General features: G+C 35.6%; 1 protein-coding gene across 6 annotated transcripts; it reads right to left on the bottom strand.

Annotated features, from left to right (window-relative positions):
* LOC18768903 (type IV inositol polyphosphate 5-phosphatase 3) lies at window positions 924–17,715 on the bottom strand. 6 transcript variants are annotated; one of them, XM_020569922.1, is made up of 12 exons: window positions 17,321–17,715; window positions 7,620–7,649; window positions 7,327–7,486; window positions 6,990–7,064; window positions 6,489–6,561; window positions 6,260–6,364; window positions 5,029–5,890; window positions 4,061–4,245; window positions 3,209–3,317; window positions 2,671–2,813; window positions 1,508–1,784; window positions 924–1,317 (listed from the first exon to the last, which is right to left on the bottom strand). In XM_020569922.1, the coding sequence occupies exons 2-11, from the start codon at window positions 7,647–7,649 to the stop codon at window positions 1,523–1,525; spliced, it is 2,004 nt and encodes a 667-aa protein (XP_020425511.1). In that variant the 5' UTR covers window positions 17,321–17,715; the 3' UTR covers window positions 924–1,317; window positions 1,508–1,522. The 6 variants fall into 6 exon arrangements, with proteins under 6 accessions (XP_020425511.1, XP_020425514.1, XP_020425509.1 ...); XM_020569925.1 differs by having other exon boundaries at window positions 7,327–7,441; window positions 17,321–17,709; XM_020569920.1 differs by lacking the exon at window positions 17,321–17,715 and having other exon boundaries at window positions 7,620–8,587.

Here is an 18,355-nt window from a genome sequence, read left to right on the forward strand (position 1 = left end):
TGATGCCCAAAACAATGACTGAAAATTTGATCTTGAACATGCTTACCTTTGACTTTGGGCAGACTAGAAATCTCCGCCCTAGGTTTGAACTGGTCCAAGAAGTCTGCATCCGTGCTAACTTCCCACAATGACACCATTGGCCATGCCTTGCTTCGCCTTGCTTCTCTCCTCTTTCCATCAACCCAAATCTTCTACTCCACAATCTCCCAATTTCAAACTCCACCTCAGAGTTTTATAAACCCCTAATTTCTTCTCCAGCTTCTCCCAAAATCGAAGCCAACCTCAAATTTTCACAAACCCAAAGCCCTCTTCTCCAATTTCCCCCCTTTGTTAGAACTGAGAAACCCTTGTTTGAAGAGGTTAAATGTTAAAACGAAGTGGGGCCCAATGCTGGTAACAGAACGTCTAAAAAACTGAAGGAACGAGTAACGTGAGACCGTTTTTAAAAAGTTGGAGGGTACTTTGAGACGTTTGCAAACATAGGTGGTAATCTGAGACAAGTTTGAAAGCACAGGGGGCATGTACATAAATAAGCCAAATATATAATCTTGCTAGGGTCCTATAAAAAAGATTGGGGCTCAAAAGAGATTATCTGATGGTACACCTGGCCGCCGAAAACTCAACACTGGCAATGTAGGTTCGGTGGTCGGTAAGCCCCCCTCGGAGCGGGTTGGTTCGGTTGCCAAACCCTAGTACACCAAGGTTGATGACTCAGTCTGTCATTGACAATGTTCCATAATTAGGATTCCCAAGAATTCATCTCAGAAGTTTCTCTCCATTACCAAGGAGACAAATTGAACTGCGTCAAGAATGTCAGCTAATCTGTCTTTGAATTTTGTTTTTTCATCTTCACAAATCATTGTTTAGTGGACAATGAAAAAGATATAAGAAATGAAAGACATCAAATACAAAGAACATAGATCTGATCTGAACATGGAACACCATCCAAAAAGATTGCATTAAAAATTTGTATTGAGATGTATTATTTCTATACAGCTTAAGAAAGCTTCTCTCATGAAGGTTGATCATACAAATTACAATACACACATTGATACACATGTATAAATCCAACTTACTGTACAACCTGTATGCTCTATGACTGAACTCAACTAACATGCTCCAGAGACCAATGGCCAAGAACCACTATAACATTTACACTCTAAATGCAACATGCATCACTGTTGAGCGTTGTTGACAAATTAATCATGGCAAAGAATGAATGTAACTCGCAAATTTCGAAGAAAAAAATTTCACAAGTTGTCGGAACTCCCACCTGGAGTGCATTAGCCTCCATCAACGCTCCCAATCAGAAATATCCTGCGCCAGGAAGCAAGTTCAGGAATAGAAGACCAAACCTTTTAAGGTATTCATGAAACAAAATGGTATAACAGAAGAAAACACATACATAAACTCAAACCTAGGAAAAAGCAAGTTGGTTAGGTACTAGGATCAACACCTAACTATTCTATTAATTTTACCTAGTAATAGTAGAATTCAGAAAACCAACCATATAAAAATCACTTCACATGCCTAGCAGCAAAGTACTCACTTGTTCCAATTTTAAGCAGTTCATTCCAACATCAATACCCATATCCATTGAGATTTCCTCATTTTCAATCTCTGCATCAGTGAATGTGAGGGCCCGTTGAAGCTTCCTAGAAGAGAACACCTCAACCTCGGCCATATATGTGGCAGTTACTGGTCGATGATCAGAAAGTTTAAGTTCAGCCCTTCTATAGCTCAGTAACCTCATTCCTCGGCCATAAGAAAGAATGCGGTCACACCTGAGAAATGGAGGCACACTAGGGTAAAATTTTGTTCAAGGAATTGATATACAAATCAAAATAGAATAAACACTTAATGTACATGGAAAAAGAATTCAAACACTCATTAAAATATGAAAGAAAAAATTTCAAAAATTCATTAAAAGTATATTGAACATCACTGTAATGTTACTGAGTAATGAATTATGTTACAATTTCTCAGATTAAGTCTCTCAAGTACTAGAAGAATGCATGTGAGGAATCACCAATACACATGTATATTTGCTAAGGGCCGTTGGTAACCATATTTTAAAAGACAAGTTATTCAACATGAAACCTACCCATAAGTCAAAATCTCAAAACAAACCAAAACTTTTAAGATCTTTAACTATTATCGTAACAGTTAAAATAATTAGTAGAACCATAAAGCCACATTGACAGGGAAAGCCAAAAAAATGAAGGTGTTATGTGGTGGTAATCGCAAAACTACCACAAAAAAAAAACAACAGATGCATAGCGCATTGTCTAATCTATGAGCATACAATGTCAGGGAACTCAAAAAGGCATTCAGTATCAAAAGATCTCTTCTATAGTAGTAAACACTGGAACAGCTGTTTAGTGGTACATACTAATGATGACCAGATAGATGGAAGGAACCAATAAATCTTTTATGACATGTTAAAATATAACAAGCTATCATGCATTTGTATTAGTTTAGTAAACACTCTAAAACCTATATCAAGATTACTGCAAAATCATACCCAAAAAAATTCCAAAATCAGCCTGAAAAGGAAAATGGTGGACACGCAGTTTCGTAAAGCATTAATTGAAACAGAACACCTGTATTATTATGTAAAAAGTAAGCCAAAAAATAAAATTACAGATATGGAGATCAACGCAGGCCTACCATGCTGGAGTCCGCCTCCCAGTCTTCGGATCATCACCGTAGTACTTCTCTGAATTAGCCTCATATTTATATGTTGGTGGAAACTTCAGAACACCCTCAGACCATCCATCAAATGGACGACCTTTCTTAAATTGTCGTGCAAGCTGTCAGAATAAATGTCAATGTGCTTAATAGTTATGTTTGATATCCTGGTTAACTTCACTGAAAAGCTATCAATTAAGACAATTCCTGGCTCAATCTCACCAAAATGTCTCGTCCCTAATTTGCACTCGAGTCATATTATAATTTTTACAAGCATAGATGTCGTGCACTAAAACACACAACTCCATTAATGGAATGGCTGAACAATCAGTCATACACATTGGGGTTATTTCATTTACAACACTCAAGCTATTGGCTTCAGTTTTTCGATTTTCCAATCCAATGATAAGCCAGGAGGAGAACACAGATCATAGAATGCTATTAGACAGACAAGTATATCAATCGACAAAAATAATTTCAATAAAACAAACTATCTTAAGAGAGGTAAAAGATGTACCTGGTCGTTCTCAAACAACTTGGACCACTCCTTTTTGGAGATAAGTTCTCGTGTTTTTTCATATGACAAGTTAAGGCGATAATTTAGATCGCCCAACCAAATTATTTTTCTGCAGGAAAGAGAAGTATACTTTTACTGTAATTTCTTCAGGAGGGATAAATATGTCCTTAAAACAATAGTAAATTAAAGTCATAGCATAGTTGAAACTAATTTTCACATAAGTTAACTAGAATGTGGATCAGCCAAGGTTTTCTTTTTCCATATAACAGAATTATATGTAACTTATGTAGTTTTATCATTTGTCTGAAATGAGATGCTCGGGTATAGGAAAACCACTAATTGGAGAATATTGCATCCAAATAATGTTACTGTTATCCAAAGACGGAGGCTGTTCTTGACTTACACTTCCTGCTAACCGAATGTCTTATCCATTTACTTTTTAAAATATGTTTCAATATCCAACAGTTTTATTAGGAGATTACTACTTATAAATATTTAGTTGCTATTCAAGAGTCTGATGAGACGATTACTTTAGTAAGTTCTCTAAGTTAAACTCCCCATGTTTTTTAAGTTAAGAATAAAACTTGGATTCTAGAATAGCCAATATAGTGCAACGTATCTTTCTTTATGAGTTCCAAAAGATTCTTCGCAAAAACTGATGACAGTTGATATCATGCAAAGTGGAAACATTTCTTAGTTTTACGAACATAAATAATTGATGATTCATGAACCATAATTCCAATTTCCATCAAGACAATAACAAACAAAAAAGAAGAAAAAAAGAAGAAAAAAAGAAGAGGCATTAGCTCCAAAGAAAAGAGTATTGTAATTTAGTAGCAGCAAAATACTCACTCATGATCATAGATACTTCTGGGAAGTCCAATATCAGAAAATGAATGAAAGTGAGTTCTTCGATGTATTTCATGCACATCAGCATTCCTTTTTATTTCATCTCCATCTTTCTCACCTGCTGTCAGGTGAGTGCACACAAAACAAAAAAACGTCTGATACACTGACATGCTGACAGATATAGATCCCTGAGAAAATTAAGAGTTGATATCAAATAAATGAGTAGAAACATTATACTTACTATTATAAAATTAGTTTAGGAGGTGATTTGTAGTGTTGAATATAAAGGCATGAACATATGGATTATTACCACAAGTATCTACTTTTAACTTAATCAAGCAAATCATCTAAGCAAAACAAGTGCAATCTCATAACCAAGAGTTCTATCCAGAAATTAATCAATTAAGAAAAATAACACATCAATAGTTGATAACGATCAAATAATTTTTAAATTAGAGGAACAAGTCTCTAGACAGAACAAAAGTTAACCAAATCATATTTATGTTACGAAGCTACAAAGTTCATCCGTTGAACGCTCTTAACAAAGAAGAAAAATTAGAAGGTTCATGTGTTGATCACTTGCCAAACCCCAGAATCTAACGGATCCTAATATGGAATAATATCCCTTTAAATTAATTTTCTGTATATGGCTCATGTAAGATGGGGTGCTACAAAGTGAGGAAAGTACAAAGTTGCTATAATGTTCACCCATGGCTTGTACAGTATGGTTATCAGCCATATGAAAGTCATACTGCAGTTAGAATTCCACATCAGTGGAAGAATGGATCCATTACAGAAATGTGAGATTATGTTAGCAAAAAAACAAAAGAAAGAAAATAACTGTGAGATTATCAAATAAATACTAACACAAGCAATAATTAAATATGTTGGCCATCTACCAACAACACTCATAATGAGGAAAAAGGATTCACATAAAATGGAGATAAAAAACTTGTAGCATAGAAACAAACCTTGTTACCAATATATCCCATGACACCAACACCAACAGTAGACACCTTTACGTTCTGAATATGTTTACGCAAGCTCCTACGAACCCATACAGTGAGGAAAATCCCAACCATCTGCTTACTTACAATCCTTACATATGATGATCTTCTTTTCCGTTTCATTAGAGACTCAAGATCAATCTCTGCAAGCAGAGCTATTTCTGGTGTCACGTCATTCGTAGCTGACTTGAAAGAATTGTGGGTTCTGAAAGACTTAGAGGACTTGAAAGACTTCATTGTTCGAAAGGAATTTCGTCTGTCTAACAAGTGCTGAGATAGCAAGTTTAATGGAGGCTCCGGCCAGCTCAAACCAATCCTTTCAGACCCACTAAGCATTTTGGTTAACTTTCGATTTTGTTGGATACTAGAAGTTTCTTCATCTAATGAACAATCATCGGTCCTCAAGCAATATAACCTATCTAATCTCTTTGGAGAAGAACTTTGCCTTTGTAAATCCTGGCCAATTGGCATGCGTGGCTTGCTACTATCACTAAAGTCTGGAACTCGAGAATCAACATTCACTATTTCACTAGTGATTGATGTATCGTTGCTGTCACCAAAATCTTTGGGTTCGTCATCCAATGGATGCACTTCTTCACCAACATCACTATCACTTTGGAGTAACATCTCCTCTTCTATATCAGGGACATCACCAGATGGCTTATACTTGGATGGAGATGGAGGATCACTAAAGGATTTAACCTTACTTGCCGCAGGTCGAACTCTATCCAGTGCTTCACGAATAATTGTTTCCCACTTAGTGATTGGGCGCCTATCTTCAGCACCAAAGATATTTCCAGCATTTAAGGGTACAATCTCCTGAAGGCTGAAAATTAAGCATTTTTCGTACTTCTAAGATTAACTCTTGAAAATGAAAAACTGCTTCAGACAATACAGATCAAAGTGGTAGAGGATATTAGAGAGGACAAAAGAAAGCACGCTCACTTTGATCTTGTACAAAAATTAAAGGACAAACGTGACAGGTATAAAATCCGACACAAGTGATGTAAGGCATTTTCCATAGCGTTTTTTATTTATATTTTATCTGATTTCAATGAACAACAACATTTACATAATAAACAGATCATGATAGAAACAGCATAAGATCCCTAAATGCAGACTCAGTGAATCAAGGAAAGGTGAGGAAGAGGAGGAGGAGGAGTTGGGGCAGGGGGGGAACCAATCCAACACTTACCCAATCACATAAAAGTCAGCTGGCTCATTAATATCTAGCCAACCATCAATATCCAAGTCATCAGGTGGAATTTCTCCTCCGACATTCCATGTTGTAGCACATACTCTGAAAACACCCAAAGAAAAGATCAGCAATTAAAGGCTAGACTGATAAACCACCACCTTTGCAATAATTATGTTTAGTTAACTATGGTTTACTTTGACATTGCAAAAATACAAGGAGCATCAACCTCAATTCCTTAGTGTTTATATACTGTGCCCTGAACGTCTCTGACTTTCGTCTTCGTACCCTTGGAAGCGCTTCTGATTAACCAAAAAGAAAGAGGAACAAATTAATCATGAAATTAATTGGAAAAAAAAAAAAGCAATATATTGGAATTTACATATCCCATGGGATAAAATAAAAAATATAACACACAAGATACTCAAATCAGTAGTTCAGGACTAGAAATGCATATGACCTCTGACTCTGAGTCTGAGACTAAATAATGTTACAAAAATCCAAAAGAAATTGGTCAAAAGTTAAGAAAATAAGAAAACTAGGTGCCTCCTTGAAGACTTGAAGCTGTTTGAAAGTCACATTATTCACTTTCATCTTCAGTGCAAACTTTTAGCCTCAGGAAAAAAAAAAAATAGTAAATTTGTATCTCAAAAAGGTGCCAAAAAACAGTGTTAAAATGATATGAAATATAGTAAAATAAATGAAGAAACAAAAGTGGCCAAAATATTACCACTAGCATCATCACTCTCAGACTCATCTTCCTTAATGTCTTTAAACCTTGATTCTCTTCCCCGTTGAGGAAACTCTGCAAAACCCATTTTACAGTCAGGCTAAAACCCCAAACGCATACTCCTTAAAACATGAAACAAAGTCCCAATTAACTCAAAAATTAAAAATAAAATAAATAAACAAAATTCACAAAACTGAGCCACATCAAAAACCCAGTTCGCATTGAAAAAAAAACCCATCATCAGATTTATCACAATTCAAAACACAAAGAACAAAGCATGAAAGTTCAGTTTTTTCTTTTAAAAAAACAGAAAAAAGAAATGTGGAAATTGAAGGACCTTGGGTATCGGAGTCGGCATCACAGTCGGAATCGGCGTCGGTGTCGGCGCTGTAATCGGATTCTTTGCCGGAGATGTTGAGCCATTTGCGCATGACGACTCTGGGCCAGAAGAGCTGTAGGCACGACCAATCCAAACAACACATTTCAGCCCAACTCCTCTGCACATTTCTCTCATTTTCCCCAAAAATTAACAAAAACCAAAACCAAAAACAAAACAATGGTCCACCTACCTACACAATATATATATATAGAGAGAGAGAGAGAGAGAGAGAGAGAGAGAGAGAGAGTTACCTGCTGCTGGTTCTTTGACTGGGGCTTCATCTGTGATTCAGAATGCATGGTTGCAGAACATAACAATTAACAGGGTACAAATTAGAAGAAGAAGACCAACAATGAAGTAAAGGCTTTTGATGGAGAAGGGACCAAAGATTTCTTAAACTTCTAACCAGAATTTTCGAAACTGATGATTGTAAAGGAGGAGGAGGAATAAGAAGAAGAAGACTACCGCCACAACAGTTGGAAATTAAAGCGGTAGTTGAAAATGGAAGTTCGACTCGCAAATTTCCGCGCTTTGACTTCCAATTTATTTTTAAAAAAAAGTGAATTACAGATGCTATATCATGTTGTTTTAAATAATTAATTATACCCCAGCATTCAACTAAAAAGAAATTAATAATTAATTCAGGGTTATGTTACTGTCACTTCAAAATAATCATTCTTCAATCCTCTAATAAAAGAAGTAAATGCATAATAATTATTTTATAATGCATAATTAAGCGTATTGAAAATGATCATTATTCCCTCTTATGTCACGTCTACTTATAACTAATGGAAGTAAGAATAAAGTGAATGATTTCCATTACTGATTTTCTATGGGTTTACTTACATATAAAAAGTCATTTAATATGTGAGTTCCACTTAAAATTCCTTTCATCAAATAGCCTAACAAATGGAAATTAGATCAACTATTCTTTCCTAGTTAATCTGATTCTCATTCCTTGTTTATGGTATTCTATTTCTTCTTATTCCCATTACTTATGGGGAAGAATAATTATGATTATTTTTTCTATTATTTACAAATTGTTAATGAAATGTAGCAAAAAAAAATGTATCTACTATTAGCACATGTTAATAAAAAAATTCGACGATACCATTAACACGTAATACCAATGTAGGAGTTTTGATGTTATTGTCACACAATATAATTTTTGATGTCAAGGGCTAAAAAAGAAAAATGCAGTTTAGGGCTGAAAAAATATTTAAATTGTAACAACCCGATCCTAAATTAATAATTAATTATTAATTTATTCTAATAAAAGACCATTATATCCCTAAAATATTTTATTAGGTTAAAAGTTGACTTTTTATTTGGGAAGGAATTAGGGAATTTCGATTAGACTGTTGCGTAGAGCACATCGAAATGAGTTCGTAAACATGTAGTGAACTCGAATCGGAGTTGTGATGAAGAAATGATGATCAAAAGAAGTTCAGTGGCATAACTGTAAATATTTCGAAGTTCAATTTTTTTTAAACCCAGAATTTCTGCATTTTGGAATGAGCTCGACCAGCTGACTTCAAGAGGTGATTTCTCTCAACTCTGACCACCAATTCAAAGGAGACCGGTCCCGTTAGAACCACCACACTTCCCTCTTCCAGCTCCAGCCATTCGTCCCTCGATCCGCCGTCGTAGTAGCCGGAAATAGTCAAGAAACAGGCAGTTTTGGATAGTTTTTTTCGTAAATTTTCAACACCTCATTCTCCCTCCTCTGGCCACCATTTCATACGAGTGAGGTATGCTTTCTTATCTATTTTTCATGATCTAACTGATGGTTGGGTAGGAATTTATTAATTTTGGGCCTAGGTAGTTCGATTTTAGACTTAGATTTCAGCCGATTTTGGGATCGCGATTCGGGCTATTTCCAGTCACTTTTTGGGGTAGGTCCAAGAACAAAAGTGGTTCCAAATAGGGTGTTTTATCTAGGATAGGAAGCTGGGTTTCCAGTTTTGAAGATTTCTGGTTGCCAGAATTTGATCAAGCCACCCACGCGCTGCCGATGCGTGTGGCGGCATGTGGGCAACCTGGTGAGGTCACTCTCAGTCCTAGAATGATCCTCGTGTTGTCACGAGCGTGTAGGAATTCGAGGATCTCAATTCGGACAACATTGAGCCCCGATTGGATCTCACATATTGTGCGATTTTCGGGTTTGATACATTTGAACCGTTGGATCGTAGTTATTCTCGTATATGTCGATCTAGATAATTCTAGGATCGTATAGAAGTTGATGGATAGTTAATCGGAGTTCCGGATACTCCGAAAATGCCAACCTTAGGGCTAGGTTTACAGTAACCGTGCGATCGTGATTAATCCGACCGTTCGATCGATATCAAACTCACGGGACATGTGTCTTAGGCATATTAGAACATTTAGGGGTCGTTTGGTATGGCGGACTGTCATGGACTGGACTAAAGCCTGGGACTATCTTGGATTAGCTCGGATTGGACTAAGCTGGATTAAGTACTGACCTATGTTTGGTGCTGTATCGGACTAAGAAACTGGATTGTAAAAATAATGAAGACCTATGTTTGGTGTTGTGTCGGACTAAAAATAATTATTTTAATAATTAATTTTAATTAATAAAAAATTAATAAAATTCTATTATTTAATTTTAATTAAGGCTTTTTTGACATAAAAATAAATAAAAAGAAGACAAATAAATTCTAACATTTTTAATAGGCTTAAACTATCTTATCTCTCTCTCTCTCTCTTTTTTTTTTTTTCTTTTTCTCCTTTTCTTTCTTCCTTCCTCTTTTACCCATTGACTTTTCTTCTTCCTTCCTTCTTGGCCCGTTCCTTTCTTCTTCTTTTTTCCTTCTTCCTCCTTTCTTCTTCCTTCCTAAGCCTCCCCTTTTTTTTTCTTTCTTCCTTTCCAGGCTGTTCCTTCTCTTTTCTTTCCTTCTTCCTATGCTTTCCTTTCTCTTTTCTTCTTACTTCCTTCCTTTTCACTCTCTCTTCATGCCTCACCCCAAATTTTAAGAGGGCCAGATCCATTTCTGGGTTTGTGGTGGCTACAAACACCCACCCCCCTCTCTCTTTGGTTCCACTAATTAATGGTTGTGGTGGTTCAATTGGGTGGTGATGGTTGTTGAACTGAGTATGTGGTGGCTGATTATGGGTGGTTTTGATGCTTTGTTTGACTGACTAGGTGGTGATGATGGTTCAATTGGGTCTGTGGTGCTGGTTATGGGTTTGATGGTGGTGGTCTGATGATCGTGGACTCATGGTGGTGGTGGTCAAGCTTGTGTATTTGATGGTGGTGGTGGTATCCAGTCGGACTGGCATGTTCAAAATAGCGATGGTGCTATTTTGAGAACCATATTTCGGGCTCGCTCTATTAGCCAAGCGAGTCCCATATTTTTTTTCCCTTTGGACTATACAATCCCATTTAAACTAATCCCCTCCCTTACCAAACATGGGTTTCAGGGACTATTTAACATAGTCCAATCCAGTGAGGCATAGTGAGGCATGCCAAACATGCCCTTAAGGACTTCCAGATTTGTGAGGAAGGTTTGCAGCTCAGATAGAAGGGGTATCTCTAAGACCTGCGAGGGGGGAATTGCAACTCGGATAGAAGGGGTATCTTCAACACCTGCGAGAGTGGAAGGAAATGCTGCTCGAATAGAAAGGGTATCTCCGTGACCTGCGAGTTGGGGGGGGGGGGGAGAGGGGGGGAATGCGGCTCGGATAGAAGGGGTATCTCCGAGACCTGCGAGGGGAAAATGCGGCTCGGATAGAAGGGGTATCTCTGAGACCTACGAGGAGGGAATTGTGGCTCGAATAAAAAGGGTATATCCTAGGTTTGCGAGGATTACGACTCATAAAAAGGGTATATCCTAGGTTTGCGAGGATTACGACTCAGATAGAAGTGATGTCTTCGAGGCCTACGAGGATGGGATTGACGGATCAGGAATGGGGGTACGCCTAGGAGGAGAGAATTTCAGTTCAAAGGTATTCTTAAACTAAACTAAATGGAGTTTAGTGCTTGACGTATTTATATTCGATATATGATTGATACGAGTATTTGAAAGAACTACGTGTGGCTTGAATAAATTCCGGCAATCAGAAATCTTCAAAATTGGAAACCCAGCTTCTTATCCTTAGTAAAACACCCTATTTGGAACCACTTTTGTTCTTGGACCTACCCCAAAAAGTGACTGAAAATGGCCGGAACCGTGATCCCAAAACCGACTGAAAACTAATTCTAAAATCGTACTACCTAGGCTTAAAATTAATAAATTCCTACCCAACCATCAGCTAGATCATGAAAAATAGGTAAGAAAGCATACTTCACTAGCATGTAACGGTGGCCGAAGGTGGGAGAACGAGCCGTTGAAAGTTTACGAAAAAAAAACTATCCAAAACCATCTGTTTCTTTACTGTTTTCGGCGACTACAGCGGCGGATCGAAGGGGCGAAGGGCTGGAGCTGGAAGAAGGAAGTGTGGTGGTTCTAACGGGACTGGTCTCCCTTGAATTGGTGGTCGGAGTTGAGAGAAATCACCTCTTGAAGTCGACTGGTCGAGCTCCTTCCAAAATTCAGAAATTCTGGGTTTAAAAAAAAAATTGAACTTCGAAATATTTACAGTTATGCCATTGAACTTCTTTTGATCGTCATTTCTTCGTCACAACTCCGATTCTAGTTCACTACGTGTTTACGGACTCATTTTGACGTGCTCTACGCAATAGTCTAACTGAAATTCCCAAATTCCTTCCCAAATAAGAAGTCAACTTTGTCCCCAATAAAATATTCTAGGGGTATAATGGTCTTTTACTAGAATAAATTAATAATTAAAGAAGGGGTATCTCCGAGACCTGCGGGGGGGATTTGCGGTTCGGATAGAAGGGGTATCTCCGAGACCTGCGAGGGGGGAAGGGGGGAGAATACGGCTCAGATAGAAGGGGTATCTCCGAGACCTGCGAGGGGGGAAATGCGGCTCAGATATTAGGGGTATCTCCGAGACCTGCGAGAGGGGAATTACGGCTCGGATAGAAGAGGTATATCCGAGGTCTGCGAGGATTGCGGCTTAGATAGAAGCAGTGTCTCCAAGGCCTACAAGGATGGGATTGATGGATTAAGAATGGGGGTAAGCCTAGGAGGAGAGAATTTCAGTTCTAAGGTATTCTTAAACTAAACTTAAGGGGGTACAATGCTTGACGTATTTATATTCGATATATGATTGATACGAGTATTTGAAAGGCCTACGTGTGGCTTGATCCCTCCGTAAGGGTACGTAGGCAGCCTAGTGTTACAAGGTGCAACACGAGGTCAGGTAATAAAAGGTAGTCCAGTTAAATTATTATGAAATCTAACACTGTTCTTGGGATGTTATAAGAATTGATTTGAATGTTGTTAGCAGAATGATTTATTCGACTTATTGAGGCCAAAGGCCAGAATAATATGGTGTTTGGTTTCTTGAGTCTATTTAAATGCATGCTGAACGATTTAGATACATATATAAATGTTTGTTGACAGGTGGATACTTTTGGGAAACGTTCAATTTACAGGGAAGACTCTGCCGAATTTTCGGTAGAAGTCTAGCTGCTAGAAAACTGGGTTTTTAGTTAGAAGGGCAGTTTGGTCATTTGTGCCCGGCATTCGCCAGGTGTCAAACATGCACAGGGTTCAGCTCAGATTCCAAAGTGGAATTTAGGTCGGGTTCTTTCATAAATAATATTTAATATTAAATTTTGACTTCTTTTTTTTTTCCCGCCATTATAAACTATGTAGAATTTGATTACTTGGTTGAAGCAATTTTCACCTTCAATTCATGTTCACGTTGCAGTTTGACATTTCATTTAGATGCTATAACTGAGAATAAGAATGCTATTTTTTTTTCCTTGGCCAAACTGAGTTTGGTCTCTTGTTTGCATTAAGTTGATTTGTACTTTTGAGAGTTTTTTCTTCTTCTTTTGTTTATAGCATTTTGAGTTTAATTTTTGTTCTTCTTTTAAGTGATAGTGTTAATTATGATATTGTAATATTTTGCAGCTTAATGTATGAAAATGTATTTTAGGTTGTAAAGAAATACCTAAGAAGAACCCAAAAAACAAGAAAAAAGAAGCACTAAACTCTAACAAAGACACAAAATAAAAGCAAACATGGGCTGAGCCAAGTTGACTAGAACGGATATGCTCCCCACTCTCAAGTTCGAATTCCCCTTCCCAGAATTTAAATTAAATTAAAGTAAAATATAATTTGTATAAAAAATGTAAAAATAAAAAATAAAAAAATAAAAGTGAGAGCCACACGATCCTATTCCACCCTCTAATTGGATGGTAATCCAATCATTTGGCTTGATTCTGGGCTCTCTTTACTGTGTCGTTTTGTTTCTGTCCAGCATTTCTTCCTTCTTGTTTTGCTCTAGATCTTAAGCTATAAGCCAATTATCCAACCAAAAGAAAAACTTTTATTCTATGGGGCTAATAGGAACGTCAAGTCTCTTTTATTGAATTGACTAATAAAAATATTGAAGCTTCTAGAGAGGTTTTGAGTTTGAGGTGCCACAAATGCCGCCAACCTTGTCCTTTGAGGTGCCACAAAGTTATCTATACTAAACGATTTGCTAATTAAGATTTATGAGATTCTTGATTAATTTCAGCTAAATTACAAACCAAAAGTCATAATTAATTTGAGAAATTACAAGGAAAATAGATTGCAATTTTCTATGGTACCCTAATAAGGTTGTTGATTTGATTAAAAAAAATAAAGAAAGAATGAAAAGAATTATTAGACAAATGTGGCTAGTTAGCCGCCAACCTAGGCAACGCATTTGTTTAACTTAGCTACCATTTTTCTTTAATAATGAAAAGAAATCGTACTCGTAACTTAACTTAATTAATTTTCGGGAAAAATATTTCAATGTGGTGGGCTAAGAACTCTTAACCTAACATAATTCATTTAAGAGAAGAGAAAATGATTTGAAGATTGCGTTGTTAGAGTGGATAAAATTCAACATTGGGAAATTAGAGAAGTTTTATATTCGTTATATGCGTGAAAGTTCGACATATTGATATATGAAATTGGTCGATTAAAATGGATCTAGAAGCTTGTCTAGCCTATGGCCTTAAGAATATGAATATGTCAAATATAAAAGGGTTTGGGTAGGTGTGTGACAAACACTTAACAAATTACGAAACATACAAGTATGGGTAGAATTTCTGTATGACGACAAGAGGGTGCAAATAGAACGATACAAATTCCTAACTTCCCGATTCATGACTTCTCTCCCAAATAAATAAACATTTCATAAAAGTTAATCCTCAAAGACTTGCAGAACCTCTAAAGAAAAAAGGAAGAATTATGGGAAAACAAACAGATACCTAGTGCTCTGCTCATTATGCTAGGATGATGAACAAGCTGACCAGCACAACAAAAAACTTCTTTGGACCACACAGGACACTTTCCCATTCTGGACATACTGCCATACCTATTAGGCTTTCATGTGGTCAGGGACTTTAGGTCAGGCACAAAGTACAAAAACCTATAATAATAATAATTTCCTACTTTTTACAAATTTTGTTATCAGGGACTTGGACCAAAAATCTGTGATTTCCTATAATCTAGTGGAATGTGGTGGGAATTTGCTAGTGGACCTATATACGTATTATTCGCATATTTAATTTATTTATTTTATGTATTATTGAAATAAATAAATAATTATTTATAAGTTTTATAAAATATCCAAATTTTTCACTTTATAATTTTTTTTAAAATAACCAAATAATACACATACGTATTATACCCGTCTTGTACTTAAATCTACACCCAAAAAGTTCAACTTCTTTCAATAATTGTTAACATTTTATTTAATTTCGAATTAAAAATTTTAATTTAATTCTGAATAAAAATAATAATATGATGACCATTCAACTTTATTTATAACTCAGGACCACCTGTTATATGGTTTCAATTAATTTGAATAAGATGAAATGATTAAAAATATTTATCTTTGTATCTGAGATTTAGATTCGATTTTTTTATTTCTCAATATTTTTTATGTATTTAAAACAAAACAAAACAAAAAAGACATGTGAGCACGGGAAATAGGATTTTCTCTCTCCTACAAAATTCTCATATTTTGGATTGTCCAAATAATTACACAAGTTTTTTTGGTGCAAAGCGAAATTGGTGATCGCACCCCATTTGGGGTCACAAACTTTACTAATGGTACAAGGTCACCCCAAACTTTAGGTGACATCCATCCATGTGACAATAATGCAGACTTCTTTTTTTCGGTCGGACAATAATGAAGAAATGTGGCAGATACCGACATATGTGCATGATACAATGTAAGACCAGAATATTCTAAATCCCTAAATTCATAATGCAGCTAGAGATAAGAAATGAATCTTTTTTTTTTGGGTTCGTCCTTCATCGCACTTGAGATTAAAGTCTTCAAATATCTTTCCTGTTTTATCAAGGAGATTCGAATTTTAGACATGTGTTTATGTTAGAAGGAAAATGTGTGCATACGTGACGAAATTATAAGAGGACATTCCTCCCTAATCTTTGTGTAAATTGTAATTTCTCAATTTCCCCATTACTCGTTATTAACATGTTTACTAATCCATAATCGGTAAGGAGGAATTGAATTGAGGAGTTGGATATTGAGGATGAGTTTGAATATTATTGGTTACTAAAATATTTGAAATCGAGGTAGAAATTATACTGATTCCCTATAATTTCCTACTTCAGCAATGATTTTTATAAATGATTATCGCACTTAATTTTCACCTTTCTTTTCAGTCTCGTGATATTAGTCCCTACTTTATTAGAGGACATTCTAAGTTTTAATTTTGTGAACACCAATTTTTTCAATACGAAAAACAAGAAAGATGAAAATTGTCTCTCACCCACCGGGCATACTAATTATATATGTTTTTTTTTTTCACAAAAATGGACTCTAATTAATCCCCCTCATCCCTTTTTTGGTCAACACTGACCAACAGAAAAAATGCACTATATAATTCCAGAGTGGTCCATGAACATGATGAGTCATCACTGAGCAGCAGCCAGTGAGCAGATCATAACCACTAAGCTGGGTCACATTCATATCGAAGCAATGTGTTATAATATTTTATTCAATATGGTGAGGGGAAAATAGTGCTTGGACCAATTCGGGAAAATAATAATAAAAAATAAATAAATAAACAGGTTCAAAAACTTAGAGATACAGTTAAATCCTCGCACAAGGTTTGATAGATCTTGCCTAGTAAAACAACATTTTCATGACGCACAAAAAGGATTCTTTATCACAGAAAAAACTCCCCTCAATTCTTTCTGTTAAAAATAAATATATTAGGATTCTTCAAAAAAAATTTATATATAATAAGATTTTATTATGTCGCCAATAAGATCTATCCCGATAAAAAATGATTTTGATTTATAAATTAATGATATCATATTCAAATCTCTATAAAATCTTGATAGTGTGTGGAAGAAATCCTCTAATATTGTAGCTCACCGCAATTTTTTTTTTTTCGAGAAGAAAATGATTAAGAATGGTTAGATGAGAGCTTCTGAAGTGTACTTTATTTTCACACTGCAGTTTTGTCTGTTTGCTTGCACCCATTCATTTGTTTTTGTATTTTCTTTTTCTTTTTTGTTGACTGAATTACCAGAATACAAAAATCAAAGAAATGAGACCAAATCCTTTGGTTACTACAAACCCAAAAGAGAAAAGAGAACTTTATAACAAAAAGAAGTTAGATTTGTGTGGACTTGTATAAACATAGTAACTAAGAATAACTAAGAAATCTTCTCTTTTCCAAAAAGGAAAGTTTCTAAGCTCTTTGAACCAATTTCCAGTCCCAAAGAACATGAACCCTCTACATGTAGGTAACTAGCTAGCTATATATGAGAGAGAGAGAGAGAGAGAGAGAGAGAGAGAGAGAGAGAGAGAGAGAATTAATGAGCTTGTGTATATGCAGACATACCTTTGCTTGAATTTATACACCAGTAATTTGGTTCTTGAGATGACCAGAAGACTTCCTCTTCCCAAACCACAAGAAAGCAAACAACTCAACTGATCTCTCAGGAAAGAAGCTTTTTTCCCTTCTCCGTATGAAAGCAGCTTTTTCTCTACAGTGCAGATAGATGATGGCTTTTGCTCAGCTTTTTTTTTGTTTTTTGGGGGTCTGGTAAGGCTTCTGCTCAGCTTGGTTGTGCTGCTTTTGAGAGAGAAGTGACTGGGCCTTAATATTACTGGCTTTTTATAAAGTTGGAAACCTGGAAGAAGCAGCAAATGTCTCTTTCCACACACCTTGCTTGATTTAACACAATTTGACACCTGGCATTTTGGCTTCTCTTTTTCTATAATTGTTTGTATGTATTCTTTAACTGAGGGCTTTCATTTTCTTCTCTTTATTAAATTAATTAACAGTGGACAGACACCCTATGGTTGTTTAGATGTAAATTTTTTTTATTAGCAATGGAAGAAGAAAAAGCATCTTCATTTAAAATATGCACAGGTGAGAAATTTGAATGACAATTTAATGTTAAAATATTTAATTTTAATTTATTTTAGCTAAGACAGGACAATCTCATTGTAATCCTTGTATTTAATTTGAATTTCTTCATTTTGATATTAGTTTTTATATAAAGTTTGATTTGTATATAGTGGTAAGATGCGTCGTGGATTTTTATTTTTTATTTTTTATTTTTTAATTTAAAAAAGGAAATAAAAGATTCAAAATTGAACATGTTTCATCATTTAACAGAGAAATACCAACCTTCTAAAAGAAAAAAATTGAAACAGAAATACAAATAAATTATGACTTAGTTAGAAATGTTTTTTTTTTTTTTTTACACAAGCGATATTGAGGGAGGGAATTTGAACACAAGACCTCGGGTGTAAGGGTAATTGCTCTTAACCACTTGAGCCACAACCCCTTACAGAAATGTTAAATATTTATGTGTTTATGTTAACGTAAATAACTATTGTTGGTAATTATGAGATGCAATAAATTGTT

Source organism: Prunus persica, chromosome G8 (assembly GCF_000346465.2).
Source record: "Prunus persica cultivar Lovell chromosome G8, Prunus_persica_NCBIv2, whole genome shotgun sequence".
Taxonomy (NCBI): Eukaryota; Viridiplantae; Streptophyta; class Magnoliopsida; order Rosales; family Rosaceae; genus Prunus; species Prunus persica.